The 19,263-nt window shown below is 39.1% G+C and overlaps 2 protein-coding genes across 4 annotated transcripts in view; one reads left to right on the top strand and one right to left on the bottom strand.

The window, feature by feature from the left end:
* RGL1 (ral guanine nucleotide dissociation stimulator like 1) overlaps positions 1-9,200 on the bottom strand; it is a 277,517-nt gene extending 268,317 nt beyond the window's left edge. For both annotated transcript variants that reach the window (XM_005217294.4, XM_059875402.1), the window contains exon 1: positions 8,767-9,200. The gene's annotated coding sequence lies outside the window, so the exon portion shown is untranslated. The remainder of the gene's footprint in view (positions 1-8,766) is intronic.
* A 328-nt stretch (positions 9,201-9,528) lies between these two features.
* On the top strand, positions 9,529-18,921 carry ARPC5 (actin related protein 2/3 complex subunit 5). 2 transcript variants are annotated; one of them, NM_001035447.2, is given in 4 exon segments: positions 9,529-9,781; positions 12,021-12,093; positions 14,367-14,543; positions 17,528-18,921. In NM_001035447.2, coding segments are annotated over 4 exon segments (456 nt in total). In that variant the 5' UTR covers positions 9,529-9,638; the 3' UTR covers positions 17,591-18,921.
* The last annotated feature ends 342 nt before the right edge of the window (positions 18,922-19,263 follow it).

Here is a 19,263-nt window from a genome sequence, read left to right as displayed (position 1 = left end):
AGTAGATCCCAAGAAACTGATGAGAGTCAGGTTGGAGGGGGTGGGGGCGGCACAGGAAGGGGAAGGGAGCATTTCCTCCGTGAATTTAACATGGTTGAGGGCTTGGGTCTCACCATTGCAGGCTCAACCATGTACTCAGTCACTATAGAGAAAATGGATTTATAAATTAGTGGCAAACCTAGGTTAACAAAACTTCCAAGATTTACATATAAAAGCAGAAAGCTAATTGATTTCCAGTGAGATTTACAACTGGATATGCAACCAGCTATCCAAGCTTTGCAGCCTATATAGCCTCTCCATGTATATAAGCTACATGAGAAGCCAAACTATAATCAGAAGGTAGATTAGAGGAATTCATAATGTGATTCAAATATTTAGTGCTGTCAGACTTTGCTTGCCAGGGACAGACATCTGCCACCTGGAATGAAATGATGGGATATGCACAAGGACATCTACCCCATGGATAGACTTTAGGTGGGTCAAGGCTATAAGAGAAAACATAAACCTCTATAGTCTTATCACAACTAGTATTGATGTTCTATAGATGTTAATATTTCATCAGGCTACAATCTAATCCTGCTAGCCTGGGAGCAATATTACCTCTTTAAAATGCTATTAGATATCTTTTCTTGATTCATAGTGCATACAGTCCAAAAAGCTTAACTTACAGAATGGAATGTTATTTATCTTATTTCCAAAGGTTTTAAGGAAAGCCACGTGGTAACCTATACTAATTAAAAATAATATTATTACTACTTAACATTTAGTGAGAGCTATCTGTCAGGCACTTTTCTAAATAAATTATTAACTCATTTAATCTTCCCAATAATCCTATGAGGTAGTTATTATTATAGTACCTATTCTACAGACAAGGAAAGCTTAAGTAATTGCTGAAACAGTAAAGGTTGAGCTGAGAGTCAAACCTAGAAGATCCAGCTCCAGAACCCAAGTTCTTAATCACTATGCTTTAATGCCTCTCAAAATAAAAACAATGTGGATGCACCATAAAGGCTGGAAAAATCAGTATCTATTTAGTACCGGTCCTATGGCTTTCCTGCTCAAATTAGTGTACCAGTGAGCATCCTCTAGACTCTGGGAGCTAGGTAGGCTGGGTGGGCTAAGGTGGAGAACTTCAGTAGGTTCTAGACCCCAGAGTTTGGTATTCTCCTCACCCTCATTCCTTGTTCTCCAGGACCTCTTAACAGATGTTAAGTTCTGAGATTACCTTACATTGGATGTCCTTGATTCTCAGGAATGTACCAAATTAAAGGCCTTAGGCTGTGAAACATTGCTTTATTACCCTTTTGAATTAAGTAGAACTGGTTTTATATATACATATGTGTGTGTGTGCGTGTATACGATCTAATGATTTCAGTTCTGGGTATAAACCCAAAAGAATTGAAAAATGGGTCTCAAAAAAAAATACATGACATGTATTCAAAGCACCATTAATCACATTAGTCAAAAGGTGGAAGTAGGATTTCCCTGGTGGTAAAGTAGATAAGAATCTACCTGTCAATTCAGGGCATACAGGTTGGATCCCCGGTCTAGGAAGATTCCACGTGCCTCGGAACAACTAAGCCCATATGCCACAATTACTGAAGCCCGTGTGCCTAGAGCCTGTGCTCTGCAACAAGAGAAGCCACCACAACGAGAAGCCCATGCACCGCGATGAAGGGTAGCTCCTGCTTGCTGCAACGAAAGAAAGCCTGAGCGCAGCAACGAAGACCTGGTGCAACCAAAAATAAATACATAAATATTTTTTAAAAAGTGGAAGTAACCCAAGTGTCCACCAGCAGATGAATGAATGAATGAAGTGTGGTGTATACATATAATGTAATATTATTCAGCCTTAAAAAGGAAGGCTATTCTGATACATACTACAACATAAAGAAATCTTGAGGACATCAAGCTAAGTGAAATAAGCCAGTCACAAAAAGAAAAACGCTGCATTATTCCAATTATGTGGCATACCTAGAGTCACCAAATTTACCACCTTAAAAAGTAAGAGGATGGTTGCCAGGGGCTAGAGAAAGGGTGGAATGAAGAAACATTGTTTAGAAGAGTCTCAGTTTTGCAAGATAAAAAGAGGTCTGGAGATGGATAGTAGTGATGGTTATATAACAGTAGGAATGCACTTAATACTACTTTACGGTATACTTGAAAATGGTTAAGATGATAAATTGTATGTTATATGTATTTTGCCACAATTTTTAAAAAATTAAGTGGAATTACTAATTGACATGTACTGATCTCTCCATATACAAAAAAAAAAGATCATCTTTTGTACTTGTACAGACTAAATATTAGGTAATAGTCTCTATGCCTAGTCTCAAAATACTGAGATAAGCTATTGAAGGCTCACAGGAATATCTGAAAATCAAATATCTTTCAAAAAATTCATTATAACAACAGGTTTTTTAAAGCTCACAATTTGTAGTAGTTAATTTCAAGCTACTGTGTGGGTTTATTTAGACTCTTGATACTTAACTATATCCTTATTTTTAGCACAAAGGTAAGTAGTAGAATTGAGAATTAAGACTTACTGAAAGTAGACCTAATTCCCATATCTATCTTCCACTTGCTAGCTGAGCATATGGAGAAGGAAATGGCAACCCACTCCAGTATTCTTGCCTGGAGAATCCCAGAGACTGAGGAACCTGGTAGGCCGCTGTCTTTGGGGTCGCACAGAGTCGAACACGACTGAAGCGACTCAGCAGCAGCAGCAGCAGCTGAAAATAACTGGCTGAGTTACAAAACCTCTCTGAGCCTTAAGTTTCTTCATCTATAATATGGGAACACTAACTCCTGGCCCTAGATTAAATAATATAAGTAAAGAGCTTATTGACCAGGTGTCTAAAACACAGTAAATACTCATTAAGTCACTGTTATTGTTCATAAAATATTAACACAGTAAGAATAGACAGTAGAAAGGGATAGAAATTGTAGAATCTTTCAAATTTTATCAGCCCTCCAAGTGTGAGATAGCAACTTTCTATACACAGTAAAGAAATGTTACTAGAATTTGTGACAATCAGCTTTCGGAGGAAAAGAAAACTATGCTGATTGATTTTAATATTTTGCTTAAATAGTTAATAGTAGCAATGAGAAAAGCAGTATGTCTGTGGTCATGGAAGACATTAAAATAATTGTATGAAAATATTTTGTGGAACTTCTTGCCAATAAATTGCCAATCTAGATGAAATGCATGATTTACTAAGAAAATAAAAACCAAACAAGTCAATAACCACAGAACATAAAACTGAGAAAGCCCAAATAATTTTGCAAGCACATTCTACAACTTTCAAAGAAAAAAAAACAATATGGTAATTTTCTATTATTCAAAATATTCCAGAGCACAGAAAAAATGGTGAAATCTTCTCAAATCACCTTACAAAGCTAGACTAATCCTAATAGCAAAAGTGGATAAAGGTAAAACAAAGAAATAAAACTGTGGACCAATCTTATACACCAGATCAGATCAGATCAGTCGCTCAGTCGTGTCCGACTCTTTGCGACCCCATGAATCGCAGCACGCCAGGCCTCCCTGTCCATCACCAACTCCCGGAGTTCACCCAGACTCACGTCCATCGAGTCAGTGATGCCATCCAGCCATCTCATCCTCTGTCATCCCTTTCTCCTCCTGCCCCCAATCCCTCCCAGCACCAGAGTCTTTTCCAACGAGTCAACTCTTCACATGAGGTGGCCAAAGTACTGGAGTTTCAGCTTTAGCATCATTCCTTCCAAAGAAATCCCAGGGCTGATCTCCTTCAGAATGGACTGGTTGACTCTTAAATCATGTTAAAAAATATATATATAAACAAATCAAATCTAAAAAGTAATTAAAACAGTAATGAAATAGTTTATTCTTGAAATATATTAGGTTGGTGCAAATTTAATGGCAGTTTCAGACCATGGATTTTAAATCATTATAACTAGGCTCAAACATATCTTTATTAATCAAAATAGGAACCATTACAATCAATATATTTTTGCCAATGAGAAATAAGTTTGCTTATTCCCATAGCATAAAATCTGTGCTTCAGGATTTGATGAACTCTTGAAAGGCATTTTCTGCCTCCTGCTGGTTGGGGAAGCACTTTCCCTGCAAAGTTGTCAAGATGCTTGAAGAAGTGGTAATCTGTTGGCAAGAGGTCAGGTGACTGGCGGGTGAGGCAAAACTTTGCAGCCCAACTTTTGAAGCGCTAGTTGTGCAACATGTGTGCAGGCATTGTCAAAGAGGAGAACTGGGCCCTTTCTGTTGACCAGTGCCAGCTGCAGGCACTGCAGTTTTCGGTGCAACTCATCAATTTGCTGAGCATATTTTTCAAATGTAATGGTTTTGCCAGGATTCAGAAAGCTTTGGTGGATCAGACCAGCAGCAGACCACCAAATAGTGACCATTACATTTTTTGGCTGCAAGTTTGGCTCTGGAAAGTGCTTTGGAGCTTCTTCTCAGTCCAACCACTGAGTCATTGCTGATTATCATATAAAATCCACTTTTTGTCGCCTGTCACAGTCTGATCAAGAAATGATTTGCTGTTGTTGCGTAGAATAAGAAAAGACAACACTTCGAAACGATTTTTTTTGACTTTCGGTCAGCTCGTGAGGCACCCACTATCAAGCTTTTTCACCTTTCCAATTTGCTTCTAATGCCAAATGACTGTAGAATGATCAAGGTTCAGTTCTTTGGCAACTTCTCAAGTAGTAGAAAGAGGATCAGCTTCGATATGCTCTCAGTTGGTTGCTGTCAACTTCTGATGCCCAGCCACTATGCTCATCTTCAAGCCTCTCATCTCCTTTGCAAAACTTCTTGAACCACCACTGCCCTGTGGGTTCATAGCAGTTCATGGGCCAAATGCATTGTTGATGTTGCACGTTGTCTCTGCTGCTTTACAACCCACTTTGAACTTAAATAAGAAAATGGCTCAAATTTGCTTTTTGTCTAACATCATTTCCATAGTCTAAAATAAATATAAAATAAACAGCAAGTAATAAGTCATTAGCAAAAAAACACAGAGAGAAACACACATTAAAATGATGTATAACATAATCACATTTATTTAGAATGTATTCTAATATCAAATGGCAAATTTCAACAATGCAAAAACTGCAATTACTTTTGCACCAACCTAATAGGAATGATTTAGCACAGAAAAAAATATAAATACAATTAATCATATTCATAAATTAAAAGAACAAAACCTATAAGATTTTACCATTAGATCCCTCAAAAAAGCATTTGATAATTTCAGCTGTGATTCCTAAAAATCATAAAGAAATGGGAAATAAAAACTGGTGAAATGCCAAAGACATTTCCATTGAAAATAGAAACAAAGAAGCCTACTATTCAGTTTTTCAACTCTGATTTTGAGAGTCTAGCTAGTATAATAAGATAAGAAAAATAAAAGTAATATAAATATTGGAAAATAGGTAAATTATGATTGCTTCAAATACTATGATTTATATTGTGACAGTAAATGTGGACTTAAAACAATAGCATTAATAAGAGACCTCAGTAATGGGAAGGAATATAGAATAAGTAAATTTTTAAACCCATGTGCATGCTCAGTCACTTCAGTTGTGTTTGACTCTTTGCAACTCCATGGACTATAGCCTGCCAGGCTCCTCTGTCCATGAGATTCCCCAGGCAAAAAACTGATAGCTTTCCTTTATTTTATCATAAAGAGGTAAAAAAAAAAAAATGTTAACAGAAAAAGGCCCATTCACAAGGATGTTTAACAAACAAGGTTTAATCTTTGATTTAGCACTAAACTTTTTGCCTGAGACAAGAGTACAGATTTTAAAATGTTTTTAATCTTTGAAGAATAAAAATCCTATCATAAAATAGTTCACCCTATCTACTCTACCTCAGTGTGTAATCATAAGGTTATGTAAAGCTAAAATTAATCACAAAAACCTAAAGATTTGAAGGTTGGTATTTCAACACTGAACAAGCTCATTTGGATATATATTAAGCACAAGTGTTAAAACATAACATAATCTAAGGATAACATGCTAAAAATCTTTTTACATTGTAATAATTATGCTGCTAGAGAACAGTGGTATTAAACTATCATTACCAGAACTGAAAATTATTTAGTTTCTATTTATAATACTTTCAACATACTTGATTAACTTTGAATTCCCTTCCACTTCAAATTAAAAAAATAGTGTACAGGATTCAATGTTTTAGTTTGTAAATTAATAATATTGACAAATCTGGGGGGAAGAAGCACATAGTAGGCAAAGTACTTGGTTTAAAATATCTGAAAAGAGAGATCTGTTACTGGATAGTTTTATCAAAATCCTTTCTAACTAAAAAGATCCTTCATCACAGAAAATCAGAAAGAGGTATATACTACCATTGCAGCATTAATCTTGGGGAAATTCAGATTCAGTATTACTTTAGCACTGAACCAAACCAGACTATGTGCACAATAAATAAAATGTCTTAAAACCATATGGATCCTTTATTTCAGGAATAAGCACTCACTTGAAAAGTTAAAGTAGGAAAAATAATATTGCTTAAAATGAATTAAGTACCACAATCAACAATAAAAATTTGGGATTTGCAAGAAAATAGAAGAATGTATTTTCCAATTAAAAGATTATGAAGGATTGGTTTCTTTACATACACTCATATACACACAAAGAAATTTCTCTAAAGCTTTATATAGAGTTAACTATTAGCTAATGAAGTTGGGAAGAGAATTAAAAATCTCAACCTCTAAATATGATTCCAAAATTAACTTGTCAGATTAATTCACTGGATAGAAGGTGTTGAGCACCCACAGTAGACTAGATATTTATCATTGTGAGACAAAAAATACGCACTGGAAAACGACATTTTTAACACGGTTATATCTGAAATGCATTATGTGACTGAGAACTAATTAATTATATTTAACACATTTAACACACAGAGCAAAATTCAAAACAATTAAACCCTTGAACAACTTGAGTTTTAAAATCCCCCTCACTATTCCTTTAAGTTGATTTCCACTCTGGTGTTCTTTCCCAGTTCTAAAAAAAGAGAATAAAGAAATTTCTTAAATAAGCCCTACTTCTTTAGAATAGAAATGGAAGAGAAGGGATGTATTAGTTCTTGAATTCTTGTTTCCATTTGCTCTCAAATGTGCTTCTAATGTTCAATTTTCTCTTCAAAGAAAATCGTGATTTACAAAAAGTACAACCATCCTTAACATTTAAACAAGTATATTATTCAGTTCTTACTAAAGTCACCAAAGATTGAAACTCAGAAAAAACATTTAAAAAATCTTTATTCTAGGTTATGTAATGCCATTCACCATAGTAATGATCTGATACTTTGGTATAAGACTTTTTAAAATAAATATTGCCAACAGGTAGAAAATTTTCCTTGGCTGTCTTAAGACAGCCCTTGAAGGAGTTTTTAGCAGTGTATTGGCTCATAAATTGAGTGATGATTTAAATAAATGTCACTTCTATCACTTAATGATAATCTTATTGAGGGTAATTTAACTGGGAAAAGAAAATGCCGTGTTGCTTCTTCCTCCCAAGAAAAAGGGGTGCATTCCATTCTGGAGGTATCTACCTACCATCTAACTGTCTATCTATCTCTGCATACATATCTATATAGATACAAATTGATATAGATACAGCTATATATACACATATGTATATATGTCCAACAAAGGTTTGACTTTGAGATCTCTCTTCCTCTTCTTTATAATTCATTATTCTGTGTGACCCTCAAACTGTACTGCCTTTCACGTTTATTCATTCAGAAATGAATAATTGAGTATCTGAATACATTGAGTACCTTCTGCATGCTTAGTTTTATGTCAGATGTAAAGGAAGATACAATATGTATGTATAACTGAATCACTTTGCTACACCAGAAACTAACACAACACTGTAAATCAACTGTACTTCAATTCAAAAAAAAAAGAAAAGAAATAAGACAGTCTCTGCCCTCCGAAATTTTTCTATCTCTTCCAGGGGCAAGATATAACACAATATATCATTAAGCAATTTATAAGACTAGTGCCAAAATCAATGGTACAGATAACATGCAATTTGCATTGATGCAGAATTTTAAAGTTTCAAACACTTTCTTGTGTTTAACCCTCAGAACAATATTGTTAAGTACACATTATTAGCCCCACTTTAGCAATGAGGAACTTGACATTCAGAATTTTAAGTGGCCTGCCTCAATCAATAGGTTATGAGTGAAAGGAAGAATCAAGACTCAAGCCAAGGTTTTCTGATTCTAAGCCTAGTGCTATTTTCAATTACAGCACAGGAAACCAAGGATTGAGGTATTTAACAGGGCAGCAGCCAGCCTTCCGGTAGAGGTGGAATTAAACTAAACCTGATAAATATCCAAATTAATTTTATTATGCAAATATTTGTACTTCAGTGTTAGACACACCACCCAAGTACCATTTCCTCAAATTTAGTGCTTTAGTGGTCTTACCTGCTCAGTGAGAGCTTTGCTCGCAGAAACGGGGGTGTCAAATACAATAAAAATCTGGCCTAGGAGGATCATATAAATCTTAAGCCATAAAAATAAATCTTAAAGATCTGGTTTCAACTAATCCTTACACATTTTGTTTCGCCTCAGAGCCAGAGTGTAACTCGCCCCTACCCTTTTCTAGCATTCTTACTCCAAATAACCACTTATTTTAAGATGTCAATGGCTGACCCTACCCCAAATTCCACAGGTTCATCCCAGTCCTGCCACCGGACCCAAACCTCTCGCTTCTCCCCAATTTATGATACCTAGGTTCGAGTTCTGCAGGTGCAGTCGCTTGCCATTACACAGCACTGACACATAAGATGTGACCTTTCGACTCCGTCCTTGGGGACCTCAAGCTGGCCGCGCAGCGTAGTTCCACACCCGAGAAAGGGGCCTCCCGGCTCGGGAACGAAGCCACGGGGAGTACACTGTCCGAAGCGAGGTCTCTGACAATTCGAACGAGGCTGAGCGACTGGGCGTGCATCACTCCGCCCCATACTCCTGCCAACTGCAGGAGACTTGGTCCGGCAACCAATCCATCCCAGTTCACGGGTAAGTCCGTGCCAGCCGGACCTTAAGCGGGACCCCGATGACAGGCTGTTGACGGCGGCGGCGGCAGCAAAGCCAAGGCCACCTGCCCCCAGCGCCCATCGCCGCCAACCTAAGACCCCCCCCCCGCCCCAAGACTGGACCGCAGAGAAGCGTTTCTATGGAAACCCCCTAGGGATCACGTGACTCACCCGGAGGACCAATCGCCTCTTACCTCTGCCGGCGGCTCCGCTTTCGGCCCTCCCTCCTGCCCCGCCCCCTCCTGCCCACGCCTCTGTCGCCCCGCCCCGCCCCTTTCCCGCAGAGAGTCAGCACATGCGCGCTGCGTCCAGCGCGCTACCGCCCCGGCGCGCCCCGCTGTGGGGCGCGTGGGGGCGGCGTAGGAGGGTCGAGGAAGGCGCGAGCCTGAGGAGGAAGGAGCGCGGCCAGCGCGCAGGCCCAGAACCACCCGAGACGCGGCTGCCGGCTACGCCTCTGAGCGGAAGAGGGAAGTGGAGGCGCCAGTCTGCGGCTTCCAGCTGGGGCTGGGCTTGCTAAGGTCGAGGCAGCGTCTAGAGGAGGCCTCGGCCGCCGGTCCGGAGCGGGGATGTCGAAGAACACGGTGTCGTCGGCCCGGTTCCGGAAGGTGGACGTGGATGAGTACGACGAGAACAAGTTCGTGGACGAGGAAGACGGGGGCGACGGGCAGGCCGGGCCCGATGAGGGCGAGGTGGACTCCTGCCTGCGGCAATATCCTTCAGTTCGCCGGCCTTCGAGCCCCACCCGACCCGGCCCCTCTTCCGGGACCCCGCTGCGGGCAGGGCGTGAGGGCGGGGACCCCCGCATCCGTGGGCTCCCTGTCGTGAGTGGGCAGGAGGGCTCTTCCATTTCTCCCGAGACCCCCAGGTCCCGCCCTCGGAAACTTGCCTTCCGCGCGCCGTCCACGCCCCCGATTCCTCAGGTTGCGCCGGGAGTTCTCGCCTCCCGGGGACCGGCGGGGACAGCCGCGCCCTCGCAGCTCTGGTGCCGATCAGTCGGGGAGCTGCAGGGCGCTTAAGTGGTCCTCTCAGATCGTATTTACCGGGTTTTCATTAGCACCCACGTCCGATCGGGAGGAGCGGGCAGTTTTCTTCAGTGATTTTGTTTTTATTGTGGTGGTGGTTTTATTGTGGCAGCGTTATTTCACGCCGGGAGACATGGGGCGGCTTGCAGAATTGAGGCCCTTCTGTCTTTTTAAGCCTGTGGGCGCCTTTTTTTTTTTTTTTTTTTTAAAGAGGAAGGGATTTGACAAAATACAGGTTGCACAGAGTTGGTTAACCAGGGGAAAGGGAATGAGTACAAAACTGCCCAGAAAGAAGCTGGAAGCGTTTTACCTGCTAGACGGAAAATGCATGTAGAGAATCCCTGGAAATATTTTAAATAAACCCCAAAGAATAACATAGGAAAAGGTGAATCATTTGTACAAAACCGAATCATTTTGTAATGCTGGAATCGTTTCCGTTAAGTTAAAATGAGGCTGTCAGTTCCTGGTTTGGGTTTTGCATATTTGAATATTCATAACTTTGAGGGAGTATTTGCATCAGATCTTTTTTCGGAAAAATGTGAATGTTGCAATAACCAAGGCTGTCGTTTTAGAGATTCTCAATTACTGAATTCACTCATTTCTAATTCTTCTTGGGTGTATTCATAAGATTAGGAAGGCTCTTTAGACTTTCCTTATCAGTGGCCTATTAAATTAAATGGGAAAATACATGAGTGAAAATATTTGGTAGCAGCCACAGCTGGTCTTACAGGCACCTAAAATACAGCATTGAACATTTATCAACATACAGATGTTTCTTTGATTTCCGTGACTCTCACAATGAGCTGTTGCTGTTTTGCATTATTTAAAATACTTAAGTGTTTGGGGTGGAGGGTAGTGGTCTCATAAGTGAGCCAATCTGCAAAGGGCATGCTCCTCTAGAAGTCCATTAAGCCTTGAAAATAACAGCCCGCCACCAACCATAGTTTTTTTAGTCAGACCTTTTTCTTTAGAACATAAGTGGTGAAGATTATTCTGTGTAAAAACATTCTTCGTGATGCATAAATAATGTTTTGTGAGACTAACTTTTTTTAGGTGACCTGTGATGACTCCTCAGTGGTACTGCTGTATGTGTATAGTGGATCTGCTCTTTAATCAATTCATCATGAAATATAAAGATGCTGTCTCTTCTTGTTTCAACAAGAAGAGACAAGCCCTGATCAGGCACTAGAGATGGAGGAACAAGTGAACTCTGTGAGGTTTTCCTTTTAGGGCAATGACTGTACGTTCTGACAGTGTGATTGGCCTTCTGTTCCTCATTCTTGCTAACTCACTGGTGCTTTCAAAGCAAGACTAAATTTAATAGATGTGGCCTAAAGCAGTTTGAATGACCTTTATGAAATATGAGAAAAAATATTAAAAAACAGAAAAATTAAGCTGCCACCTACAGGTCATTATTTTATCTTCTGTAATGCCTCTTATCATCAATATTGAGAGATTGCTAATGTATATCATTCAGATTGCTAGAGTAGTCTGCCAGCACTTTTCTACCAGCATTTCAGTTAATATAGAATATAATTCTAATCAAAGAATAGGCGGACAGGCTGTTTGATTTGGGGGCCTAAATAATTCTGATATATATTTTAAAATATCACTCTGGATAATGTTTGCACATGTCTTTTACTGGAAAATGAAAGGTTATTAAGGTGCTCAGTTAATAATTAGAGCCAAGGGTGAAACAGTTTTTGCCTTATTTTTTAAAAATTTAATGCTCTCTTTCGTTTTCAGTATTTTATCTTTGATTGACATCCTTGAAACAAACACGTTGAATTTTCCAGTATTGAACGCAGCAACCATAGTAATTTTTCTTTCTATGCATAACATCAAATCTAAGAACCAGTGGTTCCTGGGAGTTACAGTGCTTTCCTGAGGGCTCCCCTTTGCTGCTATCCCCTTAACCTCCATCACAGGAAACATGACAGCTGCCCTACAGGCAGCTCTGAAAAACCCCCCCATCAACACCAAGAGCCAGGCAGTGAAGGTGAGTCACAGACGGCACGCGATCTCTGCTGGTATCTCAGTCTTCTTACCAGAACCCTCCAAAGTGTCACACAAGCAGCAAATGTCTTAACTGTTTGCCATCTTTGACGTAGAAGAGCTTAGAATGTAGTTTGATAAGTGGAAAACCTATGTAAAAAATTAGTGCTCCAACATTGAGTTGTGATAACACTGCATGGTAGGTAGACTTGAGTTCTAATGACCGAGAGATCTGTGTGTTTGCAGAGGAGGCCACTCAGGTTGAATTTGAGCAAAGACTTGAAGAACAAGTGAAACTTTCACAAAATAAACACATGCTACTTGCTTTTGAAAGATTTTTTAAAATTCTACCGTTCTCATAAAATTAAATCCTAATATTTAATTCTGTTAAATATTATTGAAAACTCAGAAATGTGGGGGAATAAAAAAGTAATTGTAATCCCACACCCATTGATAATTATTACTTTTTGTTGTTGCTATATGCTTATAGAGTTTTTCTATGAGTTTTTCTTTTAATTAAAATGGAATTTTATAAACTGCTTTTCATCTGTATAGCAGCATACATGAACAGCTTTACTTGGTAATAAGTTTATTTCTATAATTTTTAACATCTGTATATTGATAATCCTGCAGTTTAGTTATAGATAACCTTTCATCATATATTTATTGACTTTTTTTCCTGTTATAAATAGTACTGAAATGAACAATTCTTGGTAAAGTCTGAATTGTTTCCTTTGAATAAATTTCTGGAAGTGAATGGCTAGATTTTAGACTGCACATTTTTTAAGGCTACATATGGTATTGCCATACTACCTTTCAGAAAAGTTGTAAAATTGCATTGCCTCTTAACCGTCTTTCAGTAATTCTTAAGAACCTATTTACTTAATTGTTTAAAGCCCAGATTAAATTCTGATGTTTAATTCTGTTAACTATTGTAGAAAAGTCAGAAATAAGGGGGAATAAAAATGTAATCGTCCATAATCCCACACCCAGAGCATTGACCCCCCCACTGTCCATAGCCATTCACGCATCCTACGAGCCCCAAGTATCTCCTTAGTTAAACACTAGTAAATAATAACTTAGGTAAATGCATAATTATTATCTAGGCAACATAATCTTTTATAAGAGGAAATATTTCTTTGGTTTTTAAAAGTGAGTAACGTCATTGAAATTTCAGTTTTACCACCTTCTGCTTTTTTGTGGGTGTTTTCTTTTTAATCAGAGCGTGTGGGTGGGAGGTTATAGCTCTCCATACAAGGATATTTTTCTAAACAGGATAATTGCATAGTCTTTAAATTGAAGACAGCAGCAGGTGGTAGAAGCATACTGTAAGATCATGGCGGGACAGGAATGCGGAAGGTATCACTTGTGTTGAATAGAAAGAGAAACATTGTTGAAAGGGGAAATTAAGTGTTCCCTGTACTTGGCTTGCTGGGTGAAAAGTAACTGCTGTTGGAGCAGTCTTTCATTAAAGAAAAAGATCATTATAAATGAAGACCACTCTAATGTTTATAGTCACTTGACTATAGATATGAAATGAAAATAAGTTTTAGAAACTTAAATTCTTATTTATTAATGACATTTCTGAAGGATGCTTCAGGGTAGAACTATAATTCAGTTTCCTTTTTTGGAGTCTTTTTTTTTTTATTAAGTGAAATGTATTGATTTAATAAGTTGGTAATTTGTCACATCTATCTGTAAGCAAACCCTTTCAGCTGTACCTTCAAATACATCAAGAATCTGTCTACTTCTGACCACCTCCGCTGCTACCATGCTAGCCAAAACCAGCCTGTCTTGGTGCAGTAACTTCCAAACTGGTCTCCACTCTTCTGTCTCCTGCTCTCCCCACCCTCCCCACTTCTGCTGCCCCGGGCTTATTTTCAGTATGACAGCCAACTGGTCCTGTTAAAATGTAAGTCCAATTGCATCACTCTTCTTAGAACCTCCCAACATCTCATTTCTGTGAGTGGAGGCCAGAGTTCTCATAAGGGCCTGCAGGGTTTACGTGTTGTGTCTTCCGACTGCCTCTCTGACTTCCTGCCCTGCGCTCCGCTCCAGCCCCCCTTCATCTTCTTGCTGTTCCTTGAGCACACTGAACACACACTAACAGCAGTTACTCTTTTCTCTTCTGAAATATTTGCCTCAGATACACCCAAGGTTTCCTCTTCCTTTCTTCAGATCTCTGCCCAAATGTCACATTCGCAGTGCAGCCTTTCTAAAAACTGAAACTCCCCAACACAAAAATGAGTCTGAATGATCTTATTTATTTACCCTCAGGATCGCGCAGGCAGCATTGTCTTGAAGGTGCTCATCTCTTTTAAAGCTAACGATATTGAAAAGGCAGTTCAATCCCTGGACAAGAATGGTGTGGATCTCCTAATGAAGTATATTTATAAAGGCTTTGAGAGCCCCTCTGACAATAGCAGTGCTGTGTTATTGCAGTGGCATGAAAAGGTAAGTCATGAATTATGCAGTCTGTATGACTGGTTCCTTTGTGATGGAAAAAACATTGACAACCTCTAGCCTAAATACCTGTTTTGACTCTTTGGTTATACATTGGTTGTTACTACAAATAAATGCATGAAAATGAAAGTTTAGATTTATGCTTACTAGCCTTGATCTTGAGATGCTGATTTGAATTCTTTAACAACTGCCAAAAGGTAGAAAACCCAAGCACCCATGAACAGACGAACGTGCACGCATGCATGCTCAGTCACTCTGCTCATTCATGTCCGACTTTGCAACCCCATGGACTGTAGCCCACCAGGCTCCTCTCCATCAGATTTTTCAGGCAAGAATACTGGAGTGCGTTGCCATTTTCTCCTCCAGGGTATTAGCCCACATCTGCATTGCAAGTGGATTCTTTACCACTGAGCCATCAGGGATGCCCAAACAGATGAACAGCATCTGACACAGACATACAGGGAATATTACTCGACCAGAAAATGTTTATATACATGGTACAGCATGAATGAACCTTGAAAACATTATGCAAAGTGAAATAAACCAGATATAAAAAGACACAAAATACTGTGATTCCACTTATATGAAATATCTAGAATAGGCAGATTCATAGAGACAGAAAATGGATTAGAAATTACCAGTGCCTGGGGAGAAGGGAGACTGGAGAGTTATTGCTTAATGGGTACAGAGTTTCTGTTTGGAGAGATGGGAAAGTATTGTAAATAGTGGTGATGGCTATACAGTATTTGAATGTAATTAATGCCACTGAATTTTACATTTAAAGATGGCTAATGTGGCAAATTTTATGTTACATATTTTATCACAGTTTTAAAAAATGAAATCAGGAGTAGGATCAAGAATTCTTACTTTTTTTTTTCTGTTTTCATGCATTTTGCTTTGCAGTATAAGCAGATGCTGGTACACTATCCATCCCCCCAGCCCCTCCTCTCCCAAATAAAATGACTATGGAGGATTTTTAGCTTTAGATGAAAAATTGGTAAGGTAATTTTTAATACCCAGCTCTTACATTATATTGATAATATTTGAATAAAACCAAGCACAGATAAGGTGTATATTCTCTTAACATCTTACAGTTACCAAAAACTCTGTTTTTTAGAATCTATTGTCTGGATATCTGAGTGAAAACACTTATAATGTATGAACAGGTAACAAAACTTGCTGTTTAACCTGGATCAAGTCACTTCATTCTTCATACACTGTCAAATAAAAAGAGCTAACCTTTGTGGTTAGGATTATTATAACTCACTTTTCCCAAGACAGCCCCAGTTTATGCCTGTTTCCAACATAATTATGAATAGTTCCCTTTCACTCTATGGTGTATCAATTTGGAGAATAATTCATACAGTCATCCTGTTCATGGAATACTTCCTGTTCATCAGCCACTGTATTCTTTTTTAATTGAAGTATAATTGCTTTGCACAGACACTACACTTCTAGTTTCTGTTTCACGTGATCCTTACAGCAACCCTATGAGATATATAAATATCTTTATTGTCCTCAGTTTACAGATGAAAGAGCCAGCTTTGAAACCTATCAGCCTAGTTTCAGTATAGTTTCGGGATCATACCAAACATTGACTGAGTACTTCTTGTATTCCAAGCACTTTATGAATGTTAACTCAATTAATCCTCATGAAAATACTAGGGAGGAATGCTAATTACTTCCCTTTTTTACATGGGGAACTGAGGCATGTGTTAAGTCTTCTTTTCTTCCTAATAGTCACCAGTTTTTGCCAGCCTTATCTCCTAAATACTTCTTAGATCATCCACTCAACCATCTCTAATGCAGCTGTTCTCAGCCTCTCTCACAGTTTGTTGCCAGGGTTTCCTAAAATGGTCTGTGGGCTATCAGTTTTTCCTCCCTCAAATCTGTTCTCCACCCAGTTGCCAGAATGATCTCTCTAGTGTCCAAATCTACCCTTGTAAGTCCCCTGCAGAACTGAGTCCAAATTCCAGGTCCAGCCTCCTCTTCCATGTTGTTCTTCCCCATATGCTGTAGCAGTAAGCATAGAAATGTGTTATGGTAGCTGGACATACCATAATATTCCACACTATAGCTTTGCTTATGCTTTTCACTCTGCCCCCGAGCCTCCTTACCTTTTACGTCAGTCTGTCACCTCCTCATCCATCTGATGTGTCATTTTCTCGAGGAAGCCGTAAGCTCACCATTCCACTTTCCTCTGCACCCTCAGGGTGTGTATACGCCCCTCCTCTGTGCTGTTCTAGCACCCAGAGCATAGCTCTAAATAGCCTGTGTATATGTCTGTCTCTTCCCTGTCTAGATGTGTTTGTTCACATTGGTACCCCCAGCCTCTAGCGCAGTACCCAATATACAGGTGTTTTAGTAAGTGTTTTTGAGCACAAGTAAACCAGAGCTTCAGATTCCTAATACTTAATCACAACTTCCAATTTTTCCAGGTAATGTCAAAGCTCCTAAGTTCTTAGCTATTAAGTAGTATTTTCTTAGCTTGAGAAAAGAAAAATCTGACAAACTCGGAGTGCTTTAAACTGGAGCTTAGTATGGTCGAACCCAGTTTGAATTTCTTCCTGGCACTGCTGAGAATAAGAGCAGAATCAAATGTCCTAAATTTAAATTCATGGTTATATTTAAATTTATACCCTAACCCCAGCCCTAACCTGTTTTCGGCAAGAACATCATGCTGCAGATCTCTAAGACCATACTGTTATTTGAGAACAACACACGAGAGTATCAGCTAGCATCTGAGTAGAACGTGAGTGCCTGAGAGCAGGCACTCGGGAGGATTTTTCGTTGTTGGTGTTACTGTGTCCCCAGTGCCTGGCCCATAATAGGTGCTTGAGAAATACTTGTTAAAAAAATTAGCGAATCCAAAATTAGTTCCTGCACACGCTCTTCCTTGAAGAAGAATATTTTACTTGGTGTGAGAACTGAGCCTTTACGATTCTGTCAATACTGACATTTTGGTTTGTGTTTAGGCGCTTGCTGCTGGAGGAGTGGGGTCCATCGTTCGAGTCTTGACTGCAAGGAAAACCGTGTAGTCCGGTGGGAACTGGATTTCTCCCATGGGATGGGAGTTGCTGGTACCAAGACCAAAACAACCAAATGCCACCGCTGCCCCACGGGTAGCATCTGTTCCTCTCAGCTTTGCCTTCTTGCTTCCTTTCATATCTGTACAGAAGAAAATTACATACATATCAGTTTTCCCTAAATGAAAATTGGGATAAGATAAAAGAAATATTTCAACGAGAGTGTGTCATGGTCTCAGAATGATTTCAGTGATGTGGATACCAGTCTGTACATAGCATAATTTACACTCAGCTTCAATTGTGCAATTGTTCCCCTATTGGCTGGGTTTTCCTTTGTTTGTTGTTTGTTTTTTTGGGAGGGGTTTTTTGGCTTTGACTAATAGTGAGAAATTTGATCAGAATTGGAGGCCAGTTTCTTAACTCATTGCTAGCCAGGAAATGATCTATATATATTTAAAAAAAAAAATGTTTGAGAGACTGTCAGCTGTTAACATTGCAAAACTGGACCAAACTTACCTTATTTAAACGAAATGCATTTCTGGAACAAGTGGTGGCTGAACACCATGACCAAGTCCAGCTCTGTTTCTGCTTCCCTCCAGATGATACGAGTTTAAGTCTGCTTCCTCCTCTCCGCATCCAGTAATTGTGGCCCTTAATTTCTGTGTGGTCACCCAGGGTACAGAGCAACAGATCTTGCTCTACACAAACGTATCTATAAAAGGCCGGAGCCTGTTTGGCACGAGCATAAACTTTGTTTTCCAATAGTATGACCCTATTTGGGGAAACTACTCCAAATCAGAAAAGATGTGGCAACTATGATGTAGTGCAAACTCGGGGCAGCCTCTGAATGAAGAGGCATTTTCTTCAGGCTGATGGTAGCTGCCTTCGACATCATGAGGTGTATAACTAGTATTTAATATGTCCTATAAATGTCGTCTTCAGTGTTCTTCAGGGTAATTGGGACCTCAAAGGATTTGGTTTGGATCCAAATACATACACATTCTGTATTTTAGGTCAGTGTTTTTTTAAAAAAAGAAAATACCACACATCAAAAAGTGTTTACTTTGTTGGACAAACCAAATGTGTTCTCAAATAATGACCGGTGCTTATGAAAAATTATTATTATTCAGTAGCTCTAAAACAAACCACCTGAATGCTTATGACCAAGCGGGAAATCAACGTATCTAGTATTTACATCCGACACCAGTTTTGTAATCACTGACTTGTGTGAAAACTGGTGTAGAAATTCTGTAAACTCTTTGCTGTTTTTGATACCTGCTTTTTGTTCTGTTTTGTAAAAATGATAATCTTGAAAAAATAAATTGTCAGTGTTGAATAATTTATTTTTGTCTTAATTTAATACTTATGAAGGCATAGTTAATGAAGAGGAAGGATTTCCTTCTTTACTACCAGGTTATTATACTCTTTGACAAGAACTAATTTTGCATAGAAGGTTTATATGACTACTTTATTCAAATATAGTAGAGAAACTGCTGCTGCTGCTAAGTCACTTCAGTCTTGTCCGACTCTGTGCGACCCAGTGGACAGCAGCCCGCCAGGCTCCCCCATCCCTGGGATTCTCCAGGCAAGAACACTGGAGTGGGTTGCCATTTCCTTCTCCAATGCATGAAAGTGAAAAGTGAAAGTGAAGTCACTCAGTCGTATCCAACTCTTTGCGACCCCAT

Source organism: Bos taurus, chromosome 16, assembly GCF_002263795.3.
Source record: "Bos taurus isolate L1 Dominette 01449 registration number 42190680 breed Hereford chromosome 16, ARS-UCD2.0, whole genome shotgun sequence".
Lineage (NCBI taxonomy): Eukaryota > Metazoa > Chordata > Mammalia > Artiodactyla > Bovidae > Bos > Bos taurus.
The sequence above is the reverse complement of the archived record's forward strand: the minus strand, read 5'-3'. Positions and strand labels throughout refer to the sequence as shown.